The sequence below is a fragment of the Perca flavescens genome, chromosome 5, assembly GCF_004354835.1.
Source record: "Perca flavescens isolate YP-PL-M2 chromosome 5, PFLA_1.0, whole genome shotgun sequence".
In the NCBI taxonomy this organism is placed as follows: domain Eukaryota; kingdom Metazoa; phylum Chordata; class Actinopteri; order Perciformes; family Percidae; genus Perca; species Perca flavescens.
In genome coordinates this window covers 18656749-18681068 of record NC_041335.1, presented here as the reverse complement: position 1 = coordinate 18681068, position 24320 = coordinate 18656749, and the positions used below count along the sequence as shown (strand labels likewise).

Genomic DNA, 24320 nt, shown 5'->3' with positions numbered 1-24320 from the left:
ACAAATGTCACAATCAAATACACTAATTGAACTCATTGCACCCACAACAAGGTCAGGGCTCAGCAAACACAAACCTATTGGGGCAAAGAGCTTTTGGTAAAAATCAATTAGAAAAACACACAGAAGAGCATTTGGATGACTGTAACCCCAAAACACTAAAGCCACATCCAATTTTTACCTTAACCCTTAAAATTGAATTTCTGTCCCATTAGTTCTGGTATAGATTTGTTTTTCTTACTTGTTCTCGTTGGTTGCGTCATATCGAGGCATGGGATCCATATCGTTACCGTTGACATCATAGCTGGCTTGAGGGTCCTGGAGGAGACACAGAGGTGAAAACAAGTCAAACACCAAAATGAATAATCAGGGGACAGAAAACATCCAACATGTAAATGTATTAGAAAGGTAGGTTCAGCACTGCCTGTGTGTGTGTGTGTGTGTGTGTGTGTGTGTGTGTGTGTGTGTGTGTGTGTGTGTGTGTGTGTGTTTCTCTAACCCAATCAAACAGTTCACATTTGCATCACTCACAACAGTTTTGTAAATCGAATGCAATCAGAGCAAACTCAATCTGCTGCGCCGCTCACCCTTCGGCATAAACAAATCCAGGCATTAGGAGTAGCTAATAACAGCACTGCTGGCTGCTGTCTAACAGGGTGTGAATCATTTTATCTGCATGGTTGATTGATGGCCTTACCTGCTGCCTCAGGCCAAGAACTTGCTCTAACTATCTGGCCTTGGTTTGAGGTAGACACACCTTTGCATGCACATGAAGTATGTAACCACAGACAAATAAACATGAACACACAGCATACCTGCACACCCACAGGTTTGAGGAAGCTTTTCCTTCAAAATGTAATCCATGACATGATTATCTGATTCAAATTACCACCAGTATTGCACTCTAGATGACTTCTGTAACATACATTTCTTGCTTTCTGTAACATGGCTTAGTTAGATGCTAAAAAGGTCAATGGATTCCTAGTTACAAAATCTGATTCATATGTTATTAATACTATAATCATAATGTTTGATTTAAATTTGTCTCACAATTTTAATAACTTTTTCCAAAAAAAAAAGACCATCCTCATAGCCAAACGCATACAAAGCAAGTTACATATACATTTCTATAACTCCCAAAACCTCACACGCAGTGAAATTGTGTTAAAAGGGGTCAATCTTTGTGTATGTCTGATGACTGAAGACTCAACAAGCACACACACACTGCCATTGATAGCCACCCTACACGCGCATACATACACACTCACGTAGTTCTGAAAGAGGTCTGGGTGGTTCCTCTCGATGCCGTCATCTAGTATGGTCACCACTACGTCTTTACCCGTGTAGCCCCTCTTCCACGCCCCCATGATGTTCATGTCCGACTGGCAGTTATGGACGTCGTCGTTACAGTGCTGGAGAGATGGTGGCAGGAGGTGAAGGAAGAGAGGTGATAAAGAAGTGAGCAGGGGGAAACCGAAACAAACACATAAGCATCTTGAAGATGCACAACTTAAGCATTATGAGTGTGCCCACATAACAAAATGTCCATTGTCCACTTAACTTACAGCAAGTTCAAGCATTACCATTTTTCATACAGAGGCACAGTCACACATAAACCGTAACATCTTATGTCTCTTTTTCTCAGCCATCTCTCAACCAGTCACAACACATGTAAATGTTGCTTACAATATCCTTTTACTGCAAAATTATTTTCCAAAACACCACTTGTGCCATAAGCTCATATTTGTTTGATTTTTGAGTAGCAAAAACAAATGGTCTTATTTCTTCTATTTTTGTTTTGTTTGTAGTTGTTTGCCAATTTTGTGCTGATTAATGGATAGACATTTGGGATTATATTTATCTACTTTATTTGTGATCCATCAACTTGTAGCCCCACCCCATATATTATCAAGTGTGAATATCAATAAAGAAATTGATCACACAAACAAAAATGACCTGAGAAAGCTTTACTTTCAAAGTTAACCTGAAAAAAAAAAAAAAAAAAAAGAAAAAACACATGTTCAGAGTGTTCTGTCCTACAGCTAGAAAAATATGTTTAAAACCTCTGGTCAAAGTATTCAGAGTTATCTATACATAGTTAACAATTAACAGAGCAGAGGACACACACACACACACACACACACACACACACACACACACACACACACACACACACACACACACACACACACACACACACACACACACACACACACACACACACACACACACACACACACACACACACACACACACACACACACACACACACCTAAAAGAGCAATGATCTAAGGGTGTATGCAAACACCTGATAAGCCTGCAAATCTCTGCAATGTGAATTTGAATGTACTGTGGAAGAGTGTGCGCTTCTGTGTATTTGCGTGAACGGGTGCACGCATAGCACTGCCAATTGAGAAACGATTTTGAAATGCAAGAACACAGCGGCATTTATATTTTTACCTCTGTGGACTTTCCTGTGACAAATCTTGGTGGTAAACAGAATCTCTTAGCTTGACCCTGTATATATCAAATTGAGGAAATGCAAAAATGTCATCACTATGGCTTTTCTATTCTTTCATTCAGAAAAACACACAAATCCCTCAGCTATCCTGACCCTGCAGTAATAAGGATCATTCCATGACCTTGGCTCACCTTTGACCCACAAACTTGATAAATGTAGACAAAGAACAGCACACAAGCCTCTGAGAAGAATATATAAAACTCTAAATTAAATTGGGCTCCAATTGCCTTGGAATTTGTGATATTATTCTTTTGGTACAGTAAACATAAAAAACAGAGAGAGAGAGAGATTCTCTGGTAAAAGTATACAGTGTACTCACAATGTACCACATACTGCTCCACTTGGCATCATTATAGAATATGTTGTTCTGGTCGGGGTTGCTGTGGGCGGGGCTTGTAAGTGAAAAGGGCGGCACTGGCTTGTAATCCCTCTTGATCCTCCTCTTCACCACCTGCTGCTGTATCCACTCCACCTAAACACACAACACAGGAGTTAGCAAAAACTGAGTAGGCATCAAGTAATACCACACAATAGTAGAATTACTTCACACATAGTACAATCAGTCAACAGGTGTAATTTCATTAAAGTTCCTTTAATTTCATTAATAGTTGAAATGATGTGTTCATGGTCCCACACAATCTTCAGGAAAATATAAGGTTCTGGAAAACCTGGGATCTTCTTAAATAATGGGTGCTGCATCTTTAACAAAAAAGTGAACCTACAGTGGCTATATTTCCTGTTCTTTATATGCTTATATGATGAACTCACACACAAAGACACAGACTATCTCCAGAGAATAGATACGGCTAGTATACTGTGACGCCTGACCAGCGCAGACTGACAACACATGAGAAAGCAGGATTAGAGAATTTAATTTTTTATCAAAGTTGAGCCATGAGTCCAGACTACTTTCTTTTTTTTTTAACTGTAGATGGAATCAATACTGAAGAGAAATGCAGTTTTTTTTTCTTGTAAATGTATATATACATTTACATTTACATATACATATATACAACTAATTTGACATATATATATATATATATATATATATATATATAGGCTGAAATTACTTGACTTGAAATCATGACATATTATCCTTTTTAGCCATATAAAAAAAAAAGGTAAACTTTCTATTCATTCCAGTGTTAGGCAACAAGAGTTTTGCAGTGGACACATTTCTTTTCTCTCCATCAGTTCATTTTTCCCTGTCTGCGAAATGGCCAGACTAATACACACACATATGCACCGAAGACATAAATGTCTCTCAGGTAACATCAATCTCCCAAATGTTATGGGCTCGCTTCAAGGCGCAAGGCATTCCTTGGCAGGAATCTTGCTCCACTTTCAGACGGAATTTTCCGATTTCAAAATCAGCATTGTTGGACCTGAACATGAGGGCTGGACCCACTTGCTTGGCCCTGGTCATCTCTTTTTAAAACCCTGAAATCTTGTGTTTAGTCTAGCTAAGTTCCTGCAGACTTCATCTGTCTAAAAAGACTCCATGGAGAACTAAAATATTAGCAGGCATAAAACTGGCACAACACACAGAGGATGCATATGGCAAGCTGTACGAGAGCATCCTGAGATGTAAATATATCCGTAATAAATGATTTATGGATTCTTCAGAGTGAAGTTAGCACATAAACATGATTGTATGACAGCTTACGCAGACTATAGTAGGATGCTGGTTACTACTACGAGTAACTAGCTACCGCTTAAACAATAAATAATGTAACTTCTTCTGAAACGATCAACACACCGTCTACTGTGATCTTAAAGTGCCTATGCATAACGTACAGACAATAAAAATAGGCTAATAACAGATTAATTAATCAAACAGTTTTCACATTGAAAAACCTGTTTGTTGCTCAGTTTGCCAGATCCAGAAGTCTGAGGCTTTAGTGAATAATATGTGACTGCAAAGACGAAGCATTTCTCCACATCAATACAGCTCCAGCAGACAGAGGAGAAGAGAAAAGCTGACATAATGACTGCAGAGTGATTATCTGGTCTCATGCACTGAAATAATCTACCAGGCTCTCCAGAGAGTTGGAGAGGGAGGCAAAGAGACACGATAAGACGAGAGAAAAAGAGGTGACAAAGAGCATACGAGAACAAGTCCCAGGAGAGTCAATAAAAAAAAAAAGACTGAGCTGGAAGAGGAGGGAGGAGAAAACAAATAGCAAGTGAGACCAAAAGACAGCAAGTGAAGGGAGGATGATTGATTTTATAAATAACATTGATTTAATAACTCAAGTATGTACGCTCTTAATAGATCCTGAAGGAGGGAGAACAAAAATATGATTCTGTAAATGACAAAACTTAATAACTCAAGAGTGTACACCTCCCTTTTAAGAGAGCAAGATATGGAAGAAAAATAAATGGCAAACCAGCGAGGAAAAACAGAGACAAAGAGTAAAAAGCACAGCGAAATATTTTGTTTTAGCCTGGTGCTCCTCTGTCTGCAGAGGTCTCAGCTCATTTCACTACAAGTTCTGTCAGGACCATCAGTTTCAAAGCAACCGTTTAATCACGCCATTAGTCCCAAAACAACACTGTCATCAGGAATTGTGCATGTGTGTGTCCGTGCAAAAGCACTGGTGTATCATTACAATTTGCATACATTAGCACTGCATCAACCTCAATCTTTGATCAGCAGTGTGACCTACAACTGGTCTTGTCTGTAACTTGGTAAGGAAGGTCTTACGATAAATGCACCACTGCCTCTTATCTCCCCGCCAATCCTCTATGCCATTAATTCTTCTACGGATAGACTAGATGGAGCAAAGATTTAAAAAATTGGCGGAAAAAAAGAAGTGATTTTGCTGAAGTTGGATCCCAATTAGAGTGTAGTTTTCACCTCAGAAATGTCCGATAATACCCGAGAACCTAATAAGATTTATGAACACTTTGCTGAAGAACCTGAAGTTTCATGCATCTGCGTTCTGACAAGTATCCACTCCACTGAAGGGCCCTTGAGCAAGACACCGAGAACCCTACCTCTGTCAGCTACTGCTTTGTAGTGGATGATGACCTCCGTCCTCCCTAAGGAGGTGGTAGGTGAAGCAATTAAGGATGATTGCATCAGGCATTATTATTATTGCTATGTAATTCATATTCTACACACTGACTCAGTGTAGTGAATAAAAAAGGGTCATAAAGCACTTCTAATGTATTGTCTTATCTGCAGGAGCAGAGCCACTGAACTGTTCATCTACCTACCAGTTTAGTCCAGATGGTATTGGTTTGCTGAGCTTTCCTCAGCTTTTAGGGACACTTTCTGAAAAAATTAACTGTTCTACCAAAACATTACTCTCTTTTTTAGGTTTTTCATCAGATTACTGATTACTTTTAATGATCTATGGGCTGAAAACTATGTCAATATTAAAAAGGTAAAGATTGATAAAAAAGGTTGGATACTAAATTTGTAAAGGAGAAATATGTGGTCAGTCTCCATGTAAAATAGTTTAAAACAGATTCAGCAGTTCTGCAGCGATAGATGCTGTAAAAATCTCTCATTGATCTGCCATTCTCACACCTCTCGTTCTCACAACTGCACTTTTTTTTCTTCAGAAGCATAAGCAGAGGGAAACCACTTCTAAAGCCAAAAGAAAATTATTCAAGCAAACTGTGACAAACAATATTAATGCGAGTACGAAGGCAGAGTGAAAATAAACAAGTCCAGAGGTTTCAGTGGTAATGTGGGTGATACTGACCGTAATATCATATCTAAACAAATGACACACACACACACACACACACACACACACACACACACACACACACACACACACACACACACACACACACACACACACACACACACACACACACACACACACACACACACACACACACACACACACACACACACACACACACACACACACACACACACACACACACACACACACACACACACACACACACACACACACACACACACACACACTCTTCTTTAAAAAGAGCAGTCTGATGATTAGAGGACACACTGTATGTTTGGAATATATAGATATATACTAAAATAGTATCTTTAAACTAAATATACATAAATACATGGATAAAATGTGCATATGTTTTACTGTTCCATGTCCTTGGTTGTGTTCAATGTTTAATCTCTGCCACGATGAGTCTAACAAAAATAATTTATATTTACATTTAAAGTGGTTCCCTACTTTTCCCTACATACTGCTACGGCTAACATATGTGGCTTTGCATTTCTTTTCATAGATTATGGATATTCAATCAAGGGCAATGCCATCCTTTGTTATCACTCACTGGTAACAGCCTGTGGTTATCTGTTTTTGTATTATGTTTGACAATCCCTATCCAAAGACAATATTGCCCTTATTGCCTGTAAAACTTGTCCATGTCTCACTGCAAATTTGCTGGCAGGCTCTGAGGCATGACAATTGGATCGGCTTCATTGTTTTAACTCTAGCTTGGTGGAGCAGATGAATGATCGGCTAGCACCTTTAACAGCTAGCACCTTTTTTTCTTTTCTCCCACTCCAACTCCCTCTCCTATCTTACTTTTTTACTTTCCACATCTCTCCCCCTTATCTGCTTCTTTCTTGCCGTCTCTCCGTTGTATTTCAGGTCTTCTTCTCTGCCGATGCCCATTTTTCTTTGAAATTGCCTGTCTGTCTCTCTTGTTCCCATTCCAACCCCCTTCCTCCCTCCTCTCTCTCTCATTCGCTCTCTGTGTAAGGGTTTGCAGGTGGCTCGTGCTGGCTGGGTCAGTAACCAGGGGAAACTGGGGAAGAGTTCACTTCAATAGAACAAATGGGAACAAATTGATCCACTTTCACTGCTGTTTTTGAGACGCTGTTTGCGTTACAGGAAAAAGAACTGGCTAGTTTAAGCTGAACACCCACAATAACGTTTGAACTGACACGAGAAGCCAGTTCCTCTGCTCTCTTAAGTGCAATTCAGAGCCTCAGCCCAAACACAGCACACAGTCGCACAACTTTTCACAGATGGTTTGAGCCCTGTGGTGCTGTGCTGGCCAGCAGTAGGTGCTCCTCTCAGGGCGTCGACTCCTTAATGTTTCATCTGTTAAACAAATTTAAGGCAAAAACAGATTCCGGAGTCTATGGCAGAATGTCCCACAAGCATCCAGGCTTTACGGAAATCTGTACCTGGAACTGTGTGGACCCTTAGGTCCTGACCGGTACACAAGCTCCATCTGTGTTGTCTTCTTGATGCTGTGAGGGCCAGATGTACGTACATTTGCGAAAGTAGCATTATCAGCGCCATGGCCAACCCGCAGAAAGTGCACGCTGCAATACTTCAGCTCACCAAAACTGCAGTTCAACGGGTAATCAGCGCCTTTCTCTGCCCACTATACCGTAAATTGCGCAAATCTTTCTATCATGTATCAGCCACCAAGTCAGTCAAAACAGCGAAAACAAAGATTTAGCGATAACAAAGTTGATCTGCTTGTTCATGAGGTAACAGCTTGATGTGTGTTATTTCGGCATTAGTGGTGGGGAAATGTATGTATTGACTTGTGCGCTGTAGCAAAGCATTAAGTACTGTTGCTATGATACGGCTGAGTGCAGACTGCGATATTCCCACTGCTGATGCTATGACTGTTTGAAATGATGCCAATATTTGTAATGTACCAAGGAGTTTAACAACTGCTGGAATGGAATGTGAACGCTGAGTCGGAGATTCAATGTCATCTTTGATTTCTTCCAGTAACTTTAATATTGCATGGCTGCTTAATCTGTAACACTTAATGTTGATTTCGTGTTCACTCAACTGAAAAAGTGTGATCCTTGTGGCAAAAATATTTTCAGCCCGTCTCCTTGGCCTATCTTCGTCTAGCTCGGTTTACTGCTGCCATTTCACCAGGAGGCATATGTGAGGAAATACGGTTGCGGCTGGTTTACACCTGCTTTTAAGAGGCAGAGAATTTTCACCGCAAAATAGAGGTGCTCTTTCACGGGCGGTTTTTGTACATACCGCGGAATACATAATTAGACGCACTTTACGCTTCCCCTCCCATCTCTTTATGGGAAACTTCCACTTTCCCGTTCACCCTCCAATGAATGCATATGCATGACACGGAAAAGCGCAATTTGCCATTTTCAGTCCCCGCGACAGGCCGTCTGTGCTTTTACCTCAGTGTGGCCTGTTTGTACATACCTCGCCATGCTTTTACACGCACGTTGCGAAACAAATACGCCTGAAGTGGGTGCAAAAGCGTTAGTACATTTGGCCCGGAGTGTCTTCCACACATGTTCATCAATACAGTTTTACTATGTGATGAAATATTTCCTTATAGGGCATGACTTTTACAATCCTGCAACTCATAAATATCACAAAACAGTGAAATTTAATTTTGGCATCACAGCCATTTTGCATTTCAGAGTATCCCAGCGAGGTTTCAGCTGCGGACCACACCTGCCTCTCAGTTTTCCTGCATGTCTGGATAAATTACTTCAAGTAAATAAGAGTCTCGCTATAGCTGTAAGTGAATCAGTCTGAAAACACTGTGCTCCTGCAACAGAACGCCAGTTCATTGCCTCTACTAATCTCTGCAGAGACTTCAAAAGACATTATAAAAAGGAGAAACCACCACTCTAGTACTCTAATTGTTGTTTACAGTAAACTTGAAATAGCTGGAAATAGATTTCAAACAAAGCAGACAGAGTATACTTGAACTCATTTCACACCAAAAACTAATAACAGTGCAGAGCGACAAGAAAAAAGGCTTTGGCTGTCCAAATTCTCTTGGAACTCCCAATATGAATGAGACATGGGCGTACGTCAGCATAGCCGTGCAAGGTGCAAGCTAAGTGCTGCAAAGAGAAGATCTCCTCATTAACAGCTCTGTATATGTCATTTAAATTGTCGCTGCGGCACATTTGATCACTTTGTCTTTCTCAAATTGGTTTACAGGGATTGTGATGCACAAAGGGAAAGCCAAACACAAACTTCAAATGTACATGTAAGATGCAACTGTCTTTTCAGTTAGGGTTAGTTAACGTTATAGTAACATTGCCTACCTAATATACACCCTAATGATATAATATATACCTATAATACTGAAAAAGTACATATATCTGTTCTATAATTTTGTCTTGTTGGAATGTAAAGTTTGTTCATTTAAAAATTCAAATTAAAACTTCCTTTAATTATTTTGAGATTATGAAGTTAGTTAGGCTAGGCCTTCACTACCTCCCAGAAATACTGATACATGACATCTATAATAAACCCGCAACAGGCTAAAAATCTTATATTTCAATTTGGAAAAACTTAGAGAGAGAAAAAAAAAAGGAACATGCAGCTATCAAAAAGAAGATGCACACTCTCTCCAGGTCAATGACCTGCGCCGAGTCATTCACCACCCTGGAAAAATAAGTGGTCTTTGACCTGAGAGGCAAGTGACACTGCAGTTAGGCGGATGCCATAAAGTGGTAATCTGTGCTGTGCTGCATCACCATGGTAACATGTGTGCCAATGAGTACTGTGGATGGCAGGGTGCGCCTTTCATGGCACCGCTACACCCATCTGACTCACACAAACACACACGCTGTCATTATTACAAAACATCATTAGCAGCATGCCAGACTACGCCGGTGCCAAACTAGCCGTCATGATCCCAAACCCACAGACCGCTCACAGATTACGCTGAAAGCATAGCGAGTCAGGGGAAGACACTGACAGCTCCATTCCTCCCCACTCCACTTTGACTTTATTTGGTTTCTCTAATCCATCTTTCCCCTCTTCCCTCTTCAGCTCCTCTTCACTCTACTTCTGATGTAATAGCTCCTTTTTCTGTCCTTTAACCTCTCGTCTCTGATCTAGTCCTCTAAAATCTCAGTCTTTCAGCCAGCTGGCATCAGGACACAAACCTTCCTCCACCATGGCACAGTGTCAGGCTCGAGCAAGAGAACCAAAGACGGAGGGAGGGAGACAAGTACGCTGAAAGGAACAGTGAAAAAAGGAGGTCCCAGGAAGACAAAAGAGATGACAGGTAAGGACAGCAAGTGCACAAAACAAGCGTAGTGGACCAAAAAAAGTAGAGAAGGAAAGAGAACTGAAAAGAAACAAGGAGATGAGGACAACAAGAAAAGTGGAGACAGAAGGTGACAGACACTGTCTTATCTTTTCATTCTGTTTGGCTCACTATTTCTGACATCTTCTTCTGATTTCATCCTTTCCTTTTATAATCACTCTAATACATACTAATCTAATACATAATTCTTCAGCATGCATTCATGTGCATGCACAGATACAACCAAACTTGCATGCCCTTGAATTCCCGGTTGAAAACACACACATTCACAAAGCCATTGCTGCTGGATTAAATCCCTGAATCCCCCAAAAAGTCGCTATTTTTCAAAAATATATACATGAATGAGATATTTTAAGTTTCGCTGTAATGGATCTGAGGAGTTTCATTATCAGGATCATGTCCCAGTCTGCTTGATAAAGTAACCCACTTCATCAAACAGGTGGACAACAACAAGTAAAGTTTGTGTGAGATACAAATGACTAAATAAATACTCTTGATGAAGGTCCAGAGGGACCGAAACGTTAGTTTTCTTTAATAAATAGTGATGCTGCAGCAAGAGCAGTGTGCAGGATTAACCTTTTTTCCAAGTGTGTGATATTTTCCAACGTACCTGCACAGAAAATGTGTTGGATGTGCAATTTTTTTCTTTAAAAAGATACAAATGACTACAAATATTCTTCGGTTATTAGGTTTTCACGTCTAATATGTCACAAACTAACTTGTCCTTGAATCCCATTTAAAGCTATATACTTAAGCACTCTATACACATCAATCTTCAACAGTAAAGGAAAAAAATATAATACTATACTGTACTACTATACTCTTCCCCCCCCTAAATTTGAATTAGCAACTTGTCCGGTGTATTTTGATGAAGTTCAGAGTGGTGTCAGATTCAGGCTTCATTAATACTGCAGCCAGAGTTTGATGACCTGGTGCAGTGATGAGAGGAGCACTCACCGGACAAGAGTAAGGGTTACCTTAGGTCAAACTCTAGTTTGAAGGGTCAGTTCATATTGTTCAGTTGACTAAGATGATTTGCAAGCCAATATTTTATATTTAATAAGGCAATCCTAACAATGGTGAAGTAGAAACCGTATCAAAGTAGGCCTTATTTTTTTCATATACTCTGACATAATGTAATATGGTGACAACACTGGGGCAAAATGTCACTGTGGTTGGAAGGCTGTGGCACCAGTTCTGCCCATTTGTTGAGAGTTTGGGTCTGAAACAAAGTCTGGTACCTCTGGTTAAGATCAAGTTAACCTGCCACAGGTTAGTTTTAGGGGAATCAGCTGCCATGGCTACAGACATGGCTTTCTGTTAACTTGTGTTTCTGGAACAGGGCTTTTCTAAGAGCCACGTGCTTAGAATGGAAAATCTAGACTGAATTTTGATTTAACAGATCCAATTTACTGGCTAGTCCTCCTTTCTGGGACACCACCCTGTCTAAAAGGATATGCAGTTTTTGAACATATTTCACAGAAACATGATGGTTAAAAAAATAAATGAATATAATGAATCAGCATTTATAAGCCGTTCCCTTTTTATTTCAAGGAAAATTATATTTATATAATGTTAAATCTCCCACCTCTAAACCTATCCATCAAACCTGAGGTTTTTGGGTTTGTGGAATATAAAAAGTAAGTTAATAGGTCTCATTTATCCCAATTAATTTGTCAGGGCTATGATCAGTACAGCATGAAATGTCAGGAAAACTTCTTGCAATGTAATAGTTTCTGTTCTCAAACACGTTGTCCCTGCAATAACCCATTTGTATCTTGTCTCAGGTCTTGTCTGCAACAACAAAGATAAGACAACTGAGTTTGTGTGTAAAATGTATTCCACACATTCTTCAGGCCTGTGCGTCAAATACAGCAGGGATCTGATGGTGATGAATTTACTTGCAAAATGGAAATTAGGACTATAGTGTATGGCATATTTCATAAATAAAGATAACATTATTAAACAAATGAACACACACACATGAATAAATCGGCAAATGATCTAAAGGAAAGTATTTGTTTTAGACTTAACTGTCTAAAGTTTTGCCAAAAACCTTTGGCAAGATGTCTTAAAATTATAGCCTGGATATAGTAGTTTCACAAAATAATCATAACTCAAGGTCCACTTCCTCACTTTTTTCTAGGGCATTCATCCGCACCCTCCTGGTATTCATCGGAAGCTGAGTTACATACTTAGGTCACGTGATGACAACAGAGTCATCTCTATAGCCGTTTCCACATTGGGGCAATGTCCGACGAATCAGGCCCCGACATAGTCCAGCGTTTTCCTTTCACGCATGTAGCACACAACAGGAGATTGTTTGTGTCAGATACGTTCTCACTTACTGCAAACGCTCTTGTTTGATTAAGACCGGGGGTGGCGCTGGGTAGAGCATGCAGCAGACAGGACATGACATGGATTACACTGTGTCACAGAGCGGTTCATAATTTGTCCATATACACCCAAGTCTCTTGCCGTTACATGAATTTGTCTGACGATTTCGGTGTCGCCCGTACCGACAGAAGTTCGTGAATCTTGTCATCTATCCGGTTAGACATTTTGGTTGCCGTCGTCATTTAAATCACCCTCCTTCTTGACCCTTGGATGGATGTTTTCTTCCAGTTTTGTTGGAGCTGCATGAAGTCTTCAACACGGATTTTGTACGAGAGTAGGCAGGTAAAAGAGCGCTTGATGTCAGATCCAACGGTTTCAAACATTTGCACTCTAACATACAGCTCTGCCAGGCAACGTCCAGATAATTTCAGGTTTGCCGTGATTGTGTGAAAGGGGCTTTAGACAACTGAGCAAACTCGTAGGAAAAGCTAGTAAGTGGACCTTTGGTTATGATTATTTTTTTCAAACTCTAATACCATTTATTTAAATGGTACTGAAAAAATAATCAAAGAAATGCATGCTTTCAACTATCTTGATTCTAAACCTGTCATTCACAAAAGTACAGTAGGCTTACCTTGGGCTCCATGGAGATGAAACTATGGCGACCGCGGCTGGACAAAGTAGATCTCTTGATGGTCCGGCTATGGAAGAAGTGATAGTGGTCTTTGAGATCCCCAATCTGCAAAAGATACACAGACTTAAGAAAAGGTATTCATTCCATAACCCTATCTACCTCAGCATAACTTTAACTACTTTCATTAACATACTTTAAAGTACTTTAAAAGAAGTTCCTTTTCTTAAAGTAGTAAAGTTTCAATGTTCTATGTTGGTATGTTAATGTCCATGTTTTTCTATGTATTATACATAAAGTTTTGTTGAGGTCTTAAAAAACTGTCAGAGAAAAAGACACGGACTAAAAGGTGAGACAGAAAGGGCAGACAAGTCAAACAAAACCAGACAAAGACACAAAAAGACAGAAAGAGACAAATCAGACAAATGTACAACAAAGACTTTGAGTGACAGAGAGATGGGGAGGACAGAGAATCCGCAGACAGAAAATGATAGGCAGACGGCAAGCTGCTGGATGGTGATTAGTTTTAATAATTGATAAAGACCATACAATCCCTCAGATGATCAAACTGTCATGGCTGCCAAGGGTCCTGTGGTGCGTCACTGATCCATGGCTGAGCTCCACCGCCACAGAACACATTAGATCAGCTTTCAGCTCAATGCTCACGCACATACACACACACATTCTCCAACTTCCAGACTGATAAAATGAGCAACAAAACAGTGCCAACAGGCTTTTCTGGATCACTTTTCAGCAAACACCAAACATTAGCTAAACATGCAGCACACATCAGATGTCTTGTAATAATAATCAGATTTCAAAATCAGTCTACATACTAACTAAATCTGCTTCCATAATAGGCGGCTACCGATTTGGATGCTTCTCATATTGCAAACAGGTCTCAACATATTGCTTCCACTGCCTATTTAATCTACCCAACATCTGCACTGCCATTAGCAGGCCACCCTTCCCTCTAGGAGTGTCTACATATGGGGAGCTGCTGGAAAAGCTCTGCACACAGAATTAAAAAAAAACAAAAGCCCAGGTCTAAACTTCTGCTGCACTGCTCTTTTTAAAGCCATCTATAGTCTGTTGTTTGCAAAAAACACTCATGTATTCCAATTGGTGACATTTTGAAATTCCTTTATCACATTCAAAGTGCAGTTGCCTAAACTATTGGTTTGAGTTATTGTTATAGTTACGACAAAATGTGATCAGATGCAGGGGTTATAGTCAACCGAACTTTCATTCTAATGCAATAACCCACAGAAGGAATCGCAACTTCAGCATAACCTTTGGTTACTGGGAATTATGTTGAAACAAATTTGTGAAGTGAAACCACTTGCACTTCAGTGATTAATGATGCCTTGCATCACAGACTTTTTCACTGGATACATTAACACTTCCATGTCACTTGATACGGAATCCTGCCAGGAATTGCTAAAAGGCGATACGACTTTTCCCCTGGAAAACTGTTCCAAGTTTGTCACAGCTGGGTCAGACTCCCAAACTACAAGCTCAAGTTTTGCCTGAATAAGTGTGGTTCAGATACTAAGTAGATTATTGCTACATAGAGCAGATGCAATAGTCTTATTACAGCTACATTTTTTAAAGTGACATCTAGGATAGGCTACTGCTACTGACTCAATATATTTTACTTCACATGTATTTACATATAAATGTGAATTGATAGGGGCAAGCTGGCACTGATATTGTTATACCTATCTCCCTGACCATATAACATGTACCCCAACTGGCCCAAAATAAGAATTAAAATCATCGACTCAGGCTAAATCAACAAACCAGAAAGTATAATAAATCAAATACTGATTTGTTTTAATAGTCATCACAGAAACTGGATGATTAGTTTGGATAATAATGATCAGCATGAGTGAGGTATTTTCCAAAAACAACACCCAGTTGGCCTGATACTCTTCAGAACTGACGTATTCAGTTCTTTCCCATCTCTTCAAAACACCAGTTTGAACAGATATCCACATCTAGGGTCTTGTCAGCTGATTTAGACTCAATTTGGGCCACTGTCTTAGTCTGGGAAGGGGGCTCCATGGTTAAGAGGATTACCCAGAATTCCCCAACGAGGTGCTCTCTCACTCCATGCCAACTCTTTTCATCCATCTGTCTATCTATCGTCCCTTCTCCCTCCATCTCGCAGTGTGTGGTTATCTTTGTCTGTTCTCCCTTTCCACCCCTGTCAAGAAGACTATATTGTTCCTCTGTTACATGTTTTCCCTACCCATCCCCCTTTTTCTCTCTTTAACTACTTTGCCTTCCTTCACAACATAAAACCTCTTCTCACTTAGCAGTCTTATCGCTAAATCATTTATCACAAACAGTCCAATCTTTATGAATAGTCCTAGCAAGTTTAATTCAATTAAAGGGTATTGCTTGTGATTGTAGTGTATCTCTTTGCAATCTACAGCAGCATTAACTGCAAAAAGACTTGCAATAATTCATATCACTTAATGAGTTTAAATTAATTTTCCATATACATCAGTGCTGCACTGATATAAGAGAGAGAGGGTTGATGATGGGGATGTCAAAGTTCACATTAGGAAATCAGTGTGCTGTTATCGCTCCCATGGGAGCGGCTTTCAGTTGACCCCGAAAACCAGGAAGTGAAGTAAAACTGTTGTCTATGAGGTGTCAAAGTCCAATGAACGTTCCATATTGAGATGGAAATTAGGGCGAATGGTGGGGGTTGGGGGCGACACTGCACCCCACAGGGGAATTCCTATGGGGGGCTGGTATGGAAAGGGGGGAGGACTCACACATTAGTTCCCGTCAAAGAGAGGGGATAAACGAGGCCATTAAGGCCTGCTCTCTGGGGAGTATAGTGGGTGGGCGGGCTGGATAAGGCGAGGAGGAAGGGGGGGGTTCAATAGCTGTTGACTAGGCTACCCCACAACAACCTGTCAGAATGCCCCCCTCTGTTCCACGCTGTCTTTGCGTCAAGCGCTGGCAAGTGCAGGCTTGAACTACCCACGTATTTCGGTCACGATACTCTGAAGTGTGTGTGGGGTCCATGTTTGTGTGCCCTATTTTTCGTTTGCCCACACAAAAGGACACAGGATTTCTCTTTAAAATTTTTTTGTCAAAACACATTTTTAAATGACCAATTAACCCCTCCTCCTGGACTTGTGCAGACTTCTGTTAATTAATAAAATGACATAATGTAAAGACAGACGAATCTCACACAGTGTTTCCCTTCACTGTATATGTATATTTTTAACAACTGTGATTGGGATTTATTTTAGACTTCACTAAGCATTGGCCCTCACATTTGGCCTTGAGAGTCAGATCTAATGAAAAGTGTAGGATCTTACACTGTAGGTGCAAGCATATGCTTGATGATTTTAAATATCGGCTCAGATCTTTCTAATGAAATATGACATGCCTATTTTAACACGTTTTCTCTTGTAGCCATGTTTCATCATTACTCTATCTAGGATGACTTCTTGAGTATCTACTCAAGAAGTCATCCTAAGTGTAAGCAGAGCTCAACAGTGCTGATTTGTAGCAGCTGACCCAGTGGGCCTAGATATGGGCTAAATTGAGATTGCACTCACAAGGAAAAGTGCACCACTCACATCTCCATCTCTTCCTCCATGTAATGTAAAACACTGTGTTCAAGTTTTTAAATCAAAAACTTACAAGTAGTCTAAAGCAGGACCAGTCAGTGGAGGTTTTGAGTCAAAAAGTAGCTACACAAATACAAATGTAGTGTTAAAAAGGACCAACATGGGAATCTGTTTAACTGTATACCTTTTGATGTCAATTCAAAGACCACCAACCAAACAGCACTAGCTGTCTCACTTGTGTGTCAAAAAGACCAAGCACATGAGACTGCTGTAGCTTTGAGGCTGATAGTGAGCGCTCTGTGGCTCCAGTCCGCAAACTGATCATGATCCGCGGACACACAGTGAGGACTAGAGGCACCTGTTGTGCCATCCTGCTCTTTCAGTCTTCTTCATTTGTTGCCTGCAGCTTCTCTCTTCTTATCTGAGAGACAGAGAGCTACAGAAAGAAGGACGGAGTTAGGATTCACTAAGAAGGTTCGTGGCTCAGGTAAGGACTTCAGACCATTGACGTTTGACTTGGTGTCGTTTGTCTACTGGTAAAGGGATAATAACCACCATGACATGCCCGACTTTAAAGAGTTGTCAAAAACAAGAAACGACAAAGACACACAAAAAGGAGGCAACTTTTGATGGAGCAATAGGCAACCTACCTGTCCCATGTTCCTATAGCCATATTTATCCGCTATCCGCTCGGCCACATCGGCTCCACCGGCTATCCTGACTGCCCAGTGGTTGGTGTAAATCCGAGCATTGCACGGCGGGGACGCAAAGCTGAGACTGAGCGCCAGAACGCAAAGCAAGCTTCTTCTCCAAGCGGCGTTGCGGACCATCTTCCCCCACTTTTAACCCGACTCTTCTCCTCCTCCTCCTCCTCCTCAGCCGACCAGGCAAACAACCAAACTTCTCTTCTCGGCGAGCAAGACTCTCATAGACACACAACTATCCGGGCAAAACACTTCAAGAGAGAGGGAGAGAGGGGGGGGAAGGAACGGAGCCCCGAAGAGGAAAAAATAAATCTTATCCTCAAACCTCTGCTTTCCACATGGGAGAGTTGGAAGTTTGCGTTTCGTGTGCCCTCTCTCTGTCCCCCTCTCTCTCTCTCTTTTTCCACAACGGAGGAGGAGGAAGTGTACGTGTCTGTGCGCGCGAGTTCGTGTACGTGTGTGTGCGCGCGGTGCTCCTCAAAGCTGATTTCTCTTCTCCACAAACAACTCGGATGTTGGTCGTTCAGCTCATCGGGCTTTCATGTGGCGAAATGGCTACAGCGCCTCCCCACAAATAACTAGCTGACACTCTGGAGAGTAGAAACAACTAAAGCCGCGGGGTTTCCCTGCCGAGCTCCGCTGGGTCTTAAAGACACTCATCTCGCCCGTCGACCAGACACAGCACGGGGGTCAAACTGGGGGCCAGGGAGACACTCGGGGGCAAGCTCCAGAAGGGCCCCCGGGTAAAATTAAGAATAGCTGTCTGGAAGTTAACCTAGGATTATTCTTTATTTTGATTGTCATAGGCCTACTTACAAAAGAAACATATACAACTGTTTGTATATTCTGCCGTTTACATGTTCATGTGGCTACTTCCAAAGCAAGGAGGCATTACAACAAACTGACATCAAAAGTTACAATATGTTTGAATCTGTAGATTGGTGCATTTGGACTAACCATAACCCTGACCCCATGTTTAACCCCAACCTAACCCTGACCCTGCTTTGATCCTATTTAACCTAGGTGGGTCTAACATTAGGCTATTCATAATCCTAGATATTAAATAGAAAAGAAAAAAGGACAAAGACCAGAACAAAGTCATTTTGACAACACATTGTTTCTTTTTTGGCCCCACTATTAATTACTATTATTATTATTATTATTTAAGAAATAATACTGCCAAAGGGTTGTGTAAAAGAGGAAAGTTATAAAAAATATTGAGTTTGACATCAGGAAACGTGTAGCGAAACAGATTATGGTATCTTCCACATTTTGGGGTTTTGTTTGTAGACAAGACAATACCAGTGAAAATTGATCTATGTATTGCTTTCTAGACTTGTTTTGTTCGCAGTTTACAGAAGAGTCAATTTTTTTTTTTTACTTAGACAACAGAGCTGTATTCTAACCATCAATAATATGTTTGCTAGTGTGTCACATTTTATTAGCTGATACAAACTGCTGTACATGAATGGCTTTAAAATGTCCACTAGTTAACAAGTGGATGCATTACATTTTGGAAACTGCTTTCCCATCCCACACCTTGAAATCTGCTGTTGAATGCAAGCCTTGTCATTCTCCTGGGCAATATTGACATAGACATACCAATGTAAAGTTGGGTAAACCATGACCTCCACCTCAGTCATCATCCAATGGGAAACAGCTACAGAAAAAAAAAAAGAAAAAAATTATATTTTCAAAGAGAAGATGGAATTATTCTTTTCTCCCATAAAAAACCCAACCCTCTTCCAACTTTATCAATTTGATGATTCTTTTTGTTGTTGTGACTGTCATGATTTATGGTTAATAGTGTGGATTGCTTACAGTAAATACATCTTGCAAAGAACTGAGTAAATTTGGGTTTTGGGTTTCTTGCTCCAGGGCTCCCTTGTAAAAGAGATTTGACTATCTCAATGGGACATCACCTGGTAAAATAAAGGATAAATAAATAAATAAAATAAAAATAAAATAAGATTGAGTGGGTTTACCCTCTGCTAAATCCCTGGACATGAGCTGAACTCCGGTGTGTTTAACGCTCTCATACTGTAACCAACCTTGCAGATAACCCTACGGTATGGGTTACGCATCCACCACGCATCCACCACTGCAATGCAGGCCTTCTGCTCTTCTTACCAGCTTTACTGCATATTTCCCCTCAAATCAGTGAAGCTCTAGATGTCATGCTCCTCATCGCAACACAGGTCACAGCTGACTAAATGCTGTCATTATGGAATGTGCCGGTATTATCTGCAGTTGAGCCTTTCATTCAAGGCCTTTGTTGATTGATGGGTTTTTCTTTTGCAGCAGTTTCCTGGGGATGTCTCTGTGCACAGCGAAAACTCTGTTCTGCATGGGACACAAGTGAAAATCAGCATAATTGCACTAATTGCAGCCAATTTTTCGCTGAATGGACCCTGCTGTCCCATCTCACAACAAGCGGGGGGACAAGAACATCTCATGGTCCCCAAGATGGAGATGAAAGGGAGTTAAGAAAAAAAACACCCAGTGAGCGTTCGCCATTCAGCTGGATGGAGGGGCTTGTAATTTAAAGGAAAAAAAAGGAGAGGAGACAAAACACAGCAGAAATTGATTTGAGTATCCAAATCAAGTACCCAGGTCACAAGGCCACCTTGAGAACCAAGGCCCCCAATTTCCATTCAGGTTTAAAATGTCGTGATATCCTGTGTGACAGCCTCACAGCTCCCCGTGTTTCTCCAGGGAGTGAACCGAGTGAACCCCAACAAAATGTCTTTGTCAACATCTGAGAGCGGATTGGTCATGTGTGTCAACAAACACTCTGAGGGGCATTCCTGTGTACATTCCTGTGCCTTTTCAATGAAATAACAGTGCATCCCATGTTTTTGCCAAACGCAACTTAAAAAAAAAAACTACACACAGCCCCCATGATACAACACAATGGAAGGCTCCAATAGGAAACTGCAGCCAACTAGCTTCCTCTACCAAGGACACAGCTAATTTGTTCATTCAGTATCAAGCCCAACATTTCTTGGGGAGAACCTCCCATATGATGTTCTTGTCCCGTCAAGACAGGGGCATTATTGAACATGTGTGCCCCTCTTGCATTCAAGTGCATCTTATGATTACCCATCCACCACTGCTCCTCCACACCTCTCTGTCTGCACTTTTACCGATGATGGCCTTTGCCTTTCCTTTCCAGATGTTCTCCTTTTTTGCTTGCATCTGCTTTTTCTAACGAGTGCATGGGTTTGGTTCAAGTTCGTTTTTTATTCATTTGATTTGATCTACGCTGCATTTTGTCTTTACTTCTCTTCCTTTCCTTCTTGTACCTTTCTGCTTCTTCAGTTATTTCCTAGGGCTCAATGCTCTCTCTGACCCCCCTTATCTGTAACTCTCACTGGGTGGGCTTCCTGGGAGTAAAGGTTGACCTTTCAACTTCACTTTGACCTTTGACCTTATAGCTTTAGGCTTCTGCACTTTAGCCACAATAGCACCTGCCACTCACTGAACTTCCATCCTCTGCTTGGCATTTTACTCTCCAATCACTACCGTTCCCTTCTTCTCTTTACCCTCTCTTTTGTCAGCCACATACCAGGCTATTCTGGAGGCACTCACACTCTATACATTCTGTTGAGAGAGATGGAAGAAGGGGGAGACACAGAGAGAGAGCTATAGCCAAGTAAAAGTTTGGTCTCCTGCATCCGCGAGGAATGTTCTAATCTCCATGGTACTCATTCGGTATGGTAATGAGTTATCAATTAAAACAGACAGTTCACAGGTCAACACATACTTGTTTATGTTTATTTATGTATTAATTGCCTGTGTTTACTAGGTTTGTTCAATCTCCTTGAGTCCCAAATATGACTCACAACTGTGCATTTAATCAGTGCCCAGGTCAGTGTTATGCAGTATATGAAAGGATATCTTCTAAATAAGAGAAATTATTTTATATGTAGCCTACCTGTAAGCTGTGAGTGACCCACCTGGTCTGGCCTCCTGTGTCAAAAAAGTCCTCCTGTATATGGTATGGAGGTATGGACCCAACAGTTGACTTCATACTGTAAGACATAGCTATACATTGCCACCTAATGGTGACTAATAAGATTACATATAAGAGATTGCAGTTGAATTCTGTCAATATTTTCATATTCATGTCCATTTACACTTTCACACGTGTATAAGAATTACTGTTCCGAAACACATTATCCCTGCTATGCTCTACATTATTTCCCTCACTATACAATGATTAGAGAAAGTATTGTATTTTAAAGCAAAGTAACTGAAACTAACTGAAACAACTAATTTATCGTTGGTTTTAACATTGTATGTATTATATTTTCATATACATTTTCATTGCACGATACTGACAGATCCATCCTTGTCACTTTTCAGAATTTCAAAAATCCTTAAGATAAATTGAATATTACTATGCAAACAACAGGTGTAATAACCGGATATTAATGGAAATGGATGTGATGCTCTAAAATAAATAAATAAATGATTACAGTAACATTGAATAGGAAGGAAGTCATGGCCCAAGCTGTTTTTTCCACTTGTCAGATATGTCTACCATGTTATTTAATGGTGGCTTTTTTAATAAAACAAATCCAATTACAAAAATAATTGAAATTACAACAATAAATTGCAACTATTCGAAAACTAGAAATAGAAATGATCTTAGGTCCCCCCCACCATAAACCCTTCTCTCCTGCATTATTGATTTACTTAAAACAGCAGATGGGGCTGTGACAATCCAAAACAGAGGGCAATATCCCAGTATAACTTACATGAATGGCTTTCCACATCTATTTACATTTGTTTTGCATGACTGCGTACTTGTTCCATCTTAGTGAACGTGATTGTGTTGAATTATTGTAAGAATTCAGTCCAATCACATTCTCCAACTTTCCTGTTTCATCTTTTATATTTAAAGGTTTGTGCTGTGCTTAGTCATGAGCCAAGGAACACATTAATTTGTAATATTGAGGTATTTAAAAAAAAAAGTTTATTTTTCATTTTAAGATTATTTTTTGGGTTTTCATTAGATAGGACAGCTAAGGAGAGTACAGTGGGAGTAGGAGGGGGATGAAATGCAGCAAAGGGACACAGGTCAGAACCGAACCCAGACTGCTGCAGCAAGGACTGAGCCTATGTACATGGGGCGCATGCTCAACCAGGTGAGCCACCAGGACGCTGGACGCCCCTTCAGTTTTTACGTTGTAGTAAGTCATTTTGTAACAGCACCATAGATTATCCATTTCATGGGAAAAGCAGGTGTCCTATGATGGAGCGAACTGTGTCTGACTCAAGCTGGGTTACCATATGGCCAACTGGCTTAAAAGACTATCGCAGAGAACACAGTTATGGCAACCAGATTACAGAAAATGTTAATTTCAGTTTCAGGTAACCATTCTTTTTTGGAAAATAGGTTGTTTGATTAATTTCACACGACTTTGCAAATTTACAGCAGAAAAAGTTAACTATTTCCATTTAAAAAAAAGAAATTTTATTAATCAGCTGTAGTGACAAATTAAATTGCAGTCAACAGGTCAAAAGTACTACTATCAGATAAGCTTAAGATCGATCTATCCATCCATCCATTCATCCATCCATCCATCCATTCATCCATCCATCCATCCATTCATCCATCCATCCATCCACACTTTAACACAGACCAGAAATAATGGGGCAATCAGTGCAAATATCTCTCAATGTACAACCACTGAAATCTTTTTGTGCTGATAATTACAAATTGCCGAAGGAAGAGAATGTTTTACCAGCAGCAACAGAAAACTGATTGCAATATAAACATTACATTGATTATCAACTATGAAAATAAAAATTTCAGGTGTCGTCATATCCGATTCTGCTTTAATATCTTAATTTTAGTAATGATTAAGACCTTTTCAAAATATTTTGGCTAAGAAGACAAAGATTGAAGTTTTACATAACCACAGGCAGCGATCATTTCCATGTAACGCTCCAAGTTTCTATGACTATTTTCCATCTCTGACATTGCATAACTAAATAAGAAAACTTCCAAGTGTCTAAGAAAACCCATGTGTAAAAACTAGCAAGTGCACACAAATAGAAAAAAAACTCATACAAGTCAGATTTCCAACTGCTCAGAACTTTATTTCAAGGGAAATAATGGTTAAAATTAAATTAAAATATAAAATTTAGATGGGCAGGTCTGTTTTTAAAGGGAAGGTGTTGATAAAAGGAGAGTAGGCAGCCTTCCAGAAGAAGAGAGGGAGAGAGGCAGTAGGGGAAAGACGGGAAGCTACAAAATGAAGTTTTGGGGATGAGCCTGGTCATTCAGTAAGTTATGTATAAAAAAAAAAAAAAAAAAAAGACAAGACAGATGCAGTTAGTTATTATAAACCCCACCCCCGTCTGAAATGTCCTCATACGCAATCAGTGCTATAGCTCTCTCCTTTTTCTGTTTCTTATAGGAAGTTAGATAATTTCTCTTCTTCACTTGCTCTCACCATCATCATCTAATTTTGTCTTAATGTAACATCTTT

The 24320-nt window shown here is 40.2% G+C and overlaps 1 protein-coding gene across 3 annotated transcripts in view; it reads right to left on the bottom strand.

The window, feature by feature from the left end:
- Positions 1 to 18432, bottom strand: part of pcsk5b (proprotein convertase subtilisin/kexin type 5b) — a 54695-nt gene extending 36263 nt beyond the window's left edge. For 2 of the 3 annotated variants that reach the window (XM_028577433.1, XM_028577434.1), the window contains exons 1-6: positions 17764 to 18432; positions 13518 to 13622; positions 2838 to 2990; positions 2458 to 2514; positions 1266 to 1409; positions 239 to 315 (exon numbers count right to left, since the gene is read on the bottom strand). In XM_028577433.1, the coding sequence (XP_028433234.1) occupies positions 239 to 315; positions 1266 to 1409; positions 2458 to 2514; positions 2838 to 2990; positions 13518 to 13622; positions 17764 to 17943 (716 nt within the window). In that variant the 5' untranslated portion in view covers positions 17944 to 18432. The remainder of the gene's footprint in view (positions 1 to 238; positions 316 to 1265; positions 1410 to 2457; positions 2515 to 2837; positions 2991 to 13517; positions 13623 to 17763) is intronic. The other variant, XM_028577436.1, reaches the window with a different exon arrangement.
- Positions 18433 to 24320: the final 5888 nt, after the last annotated feature.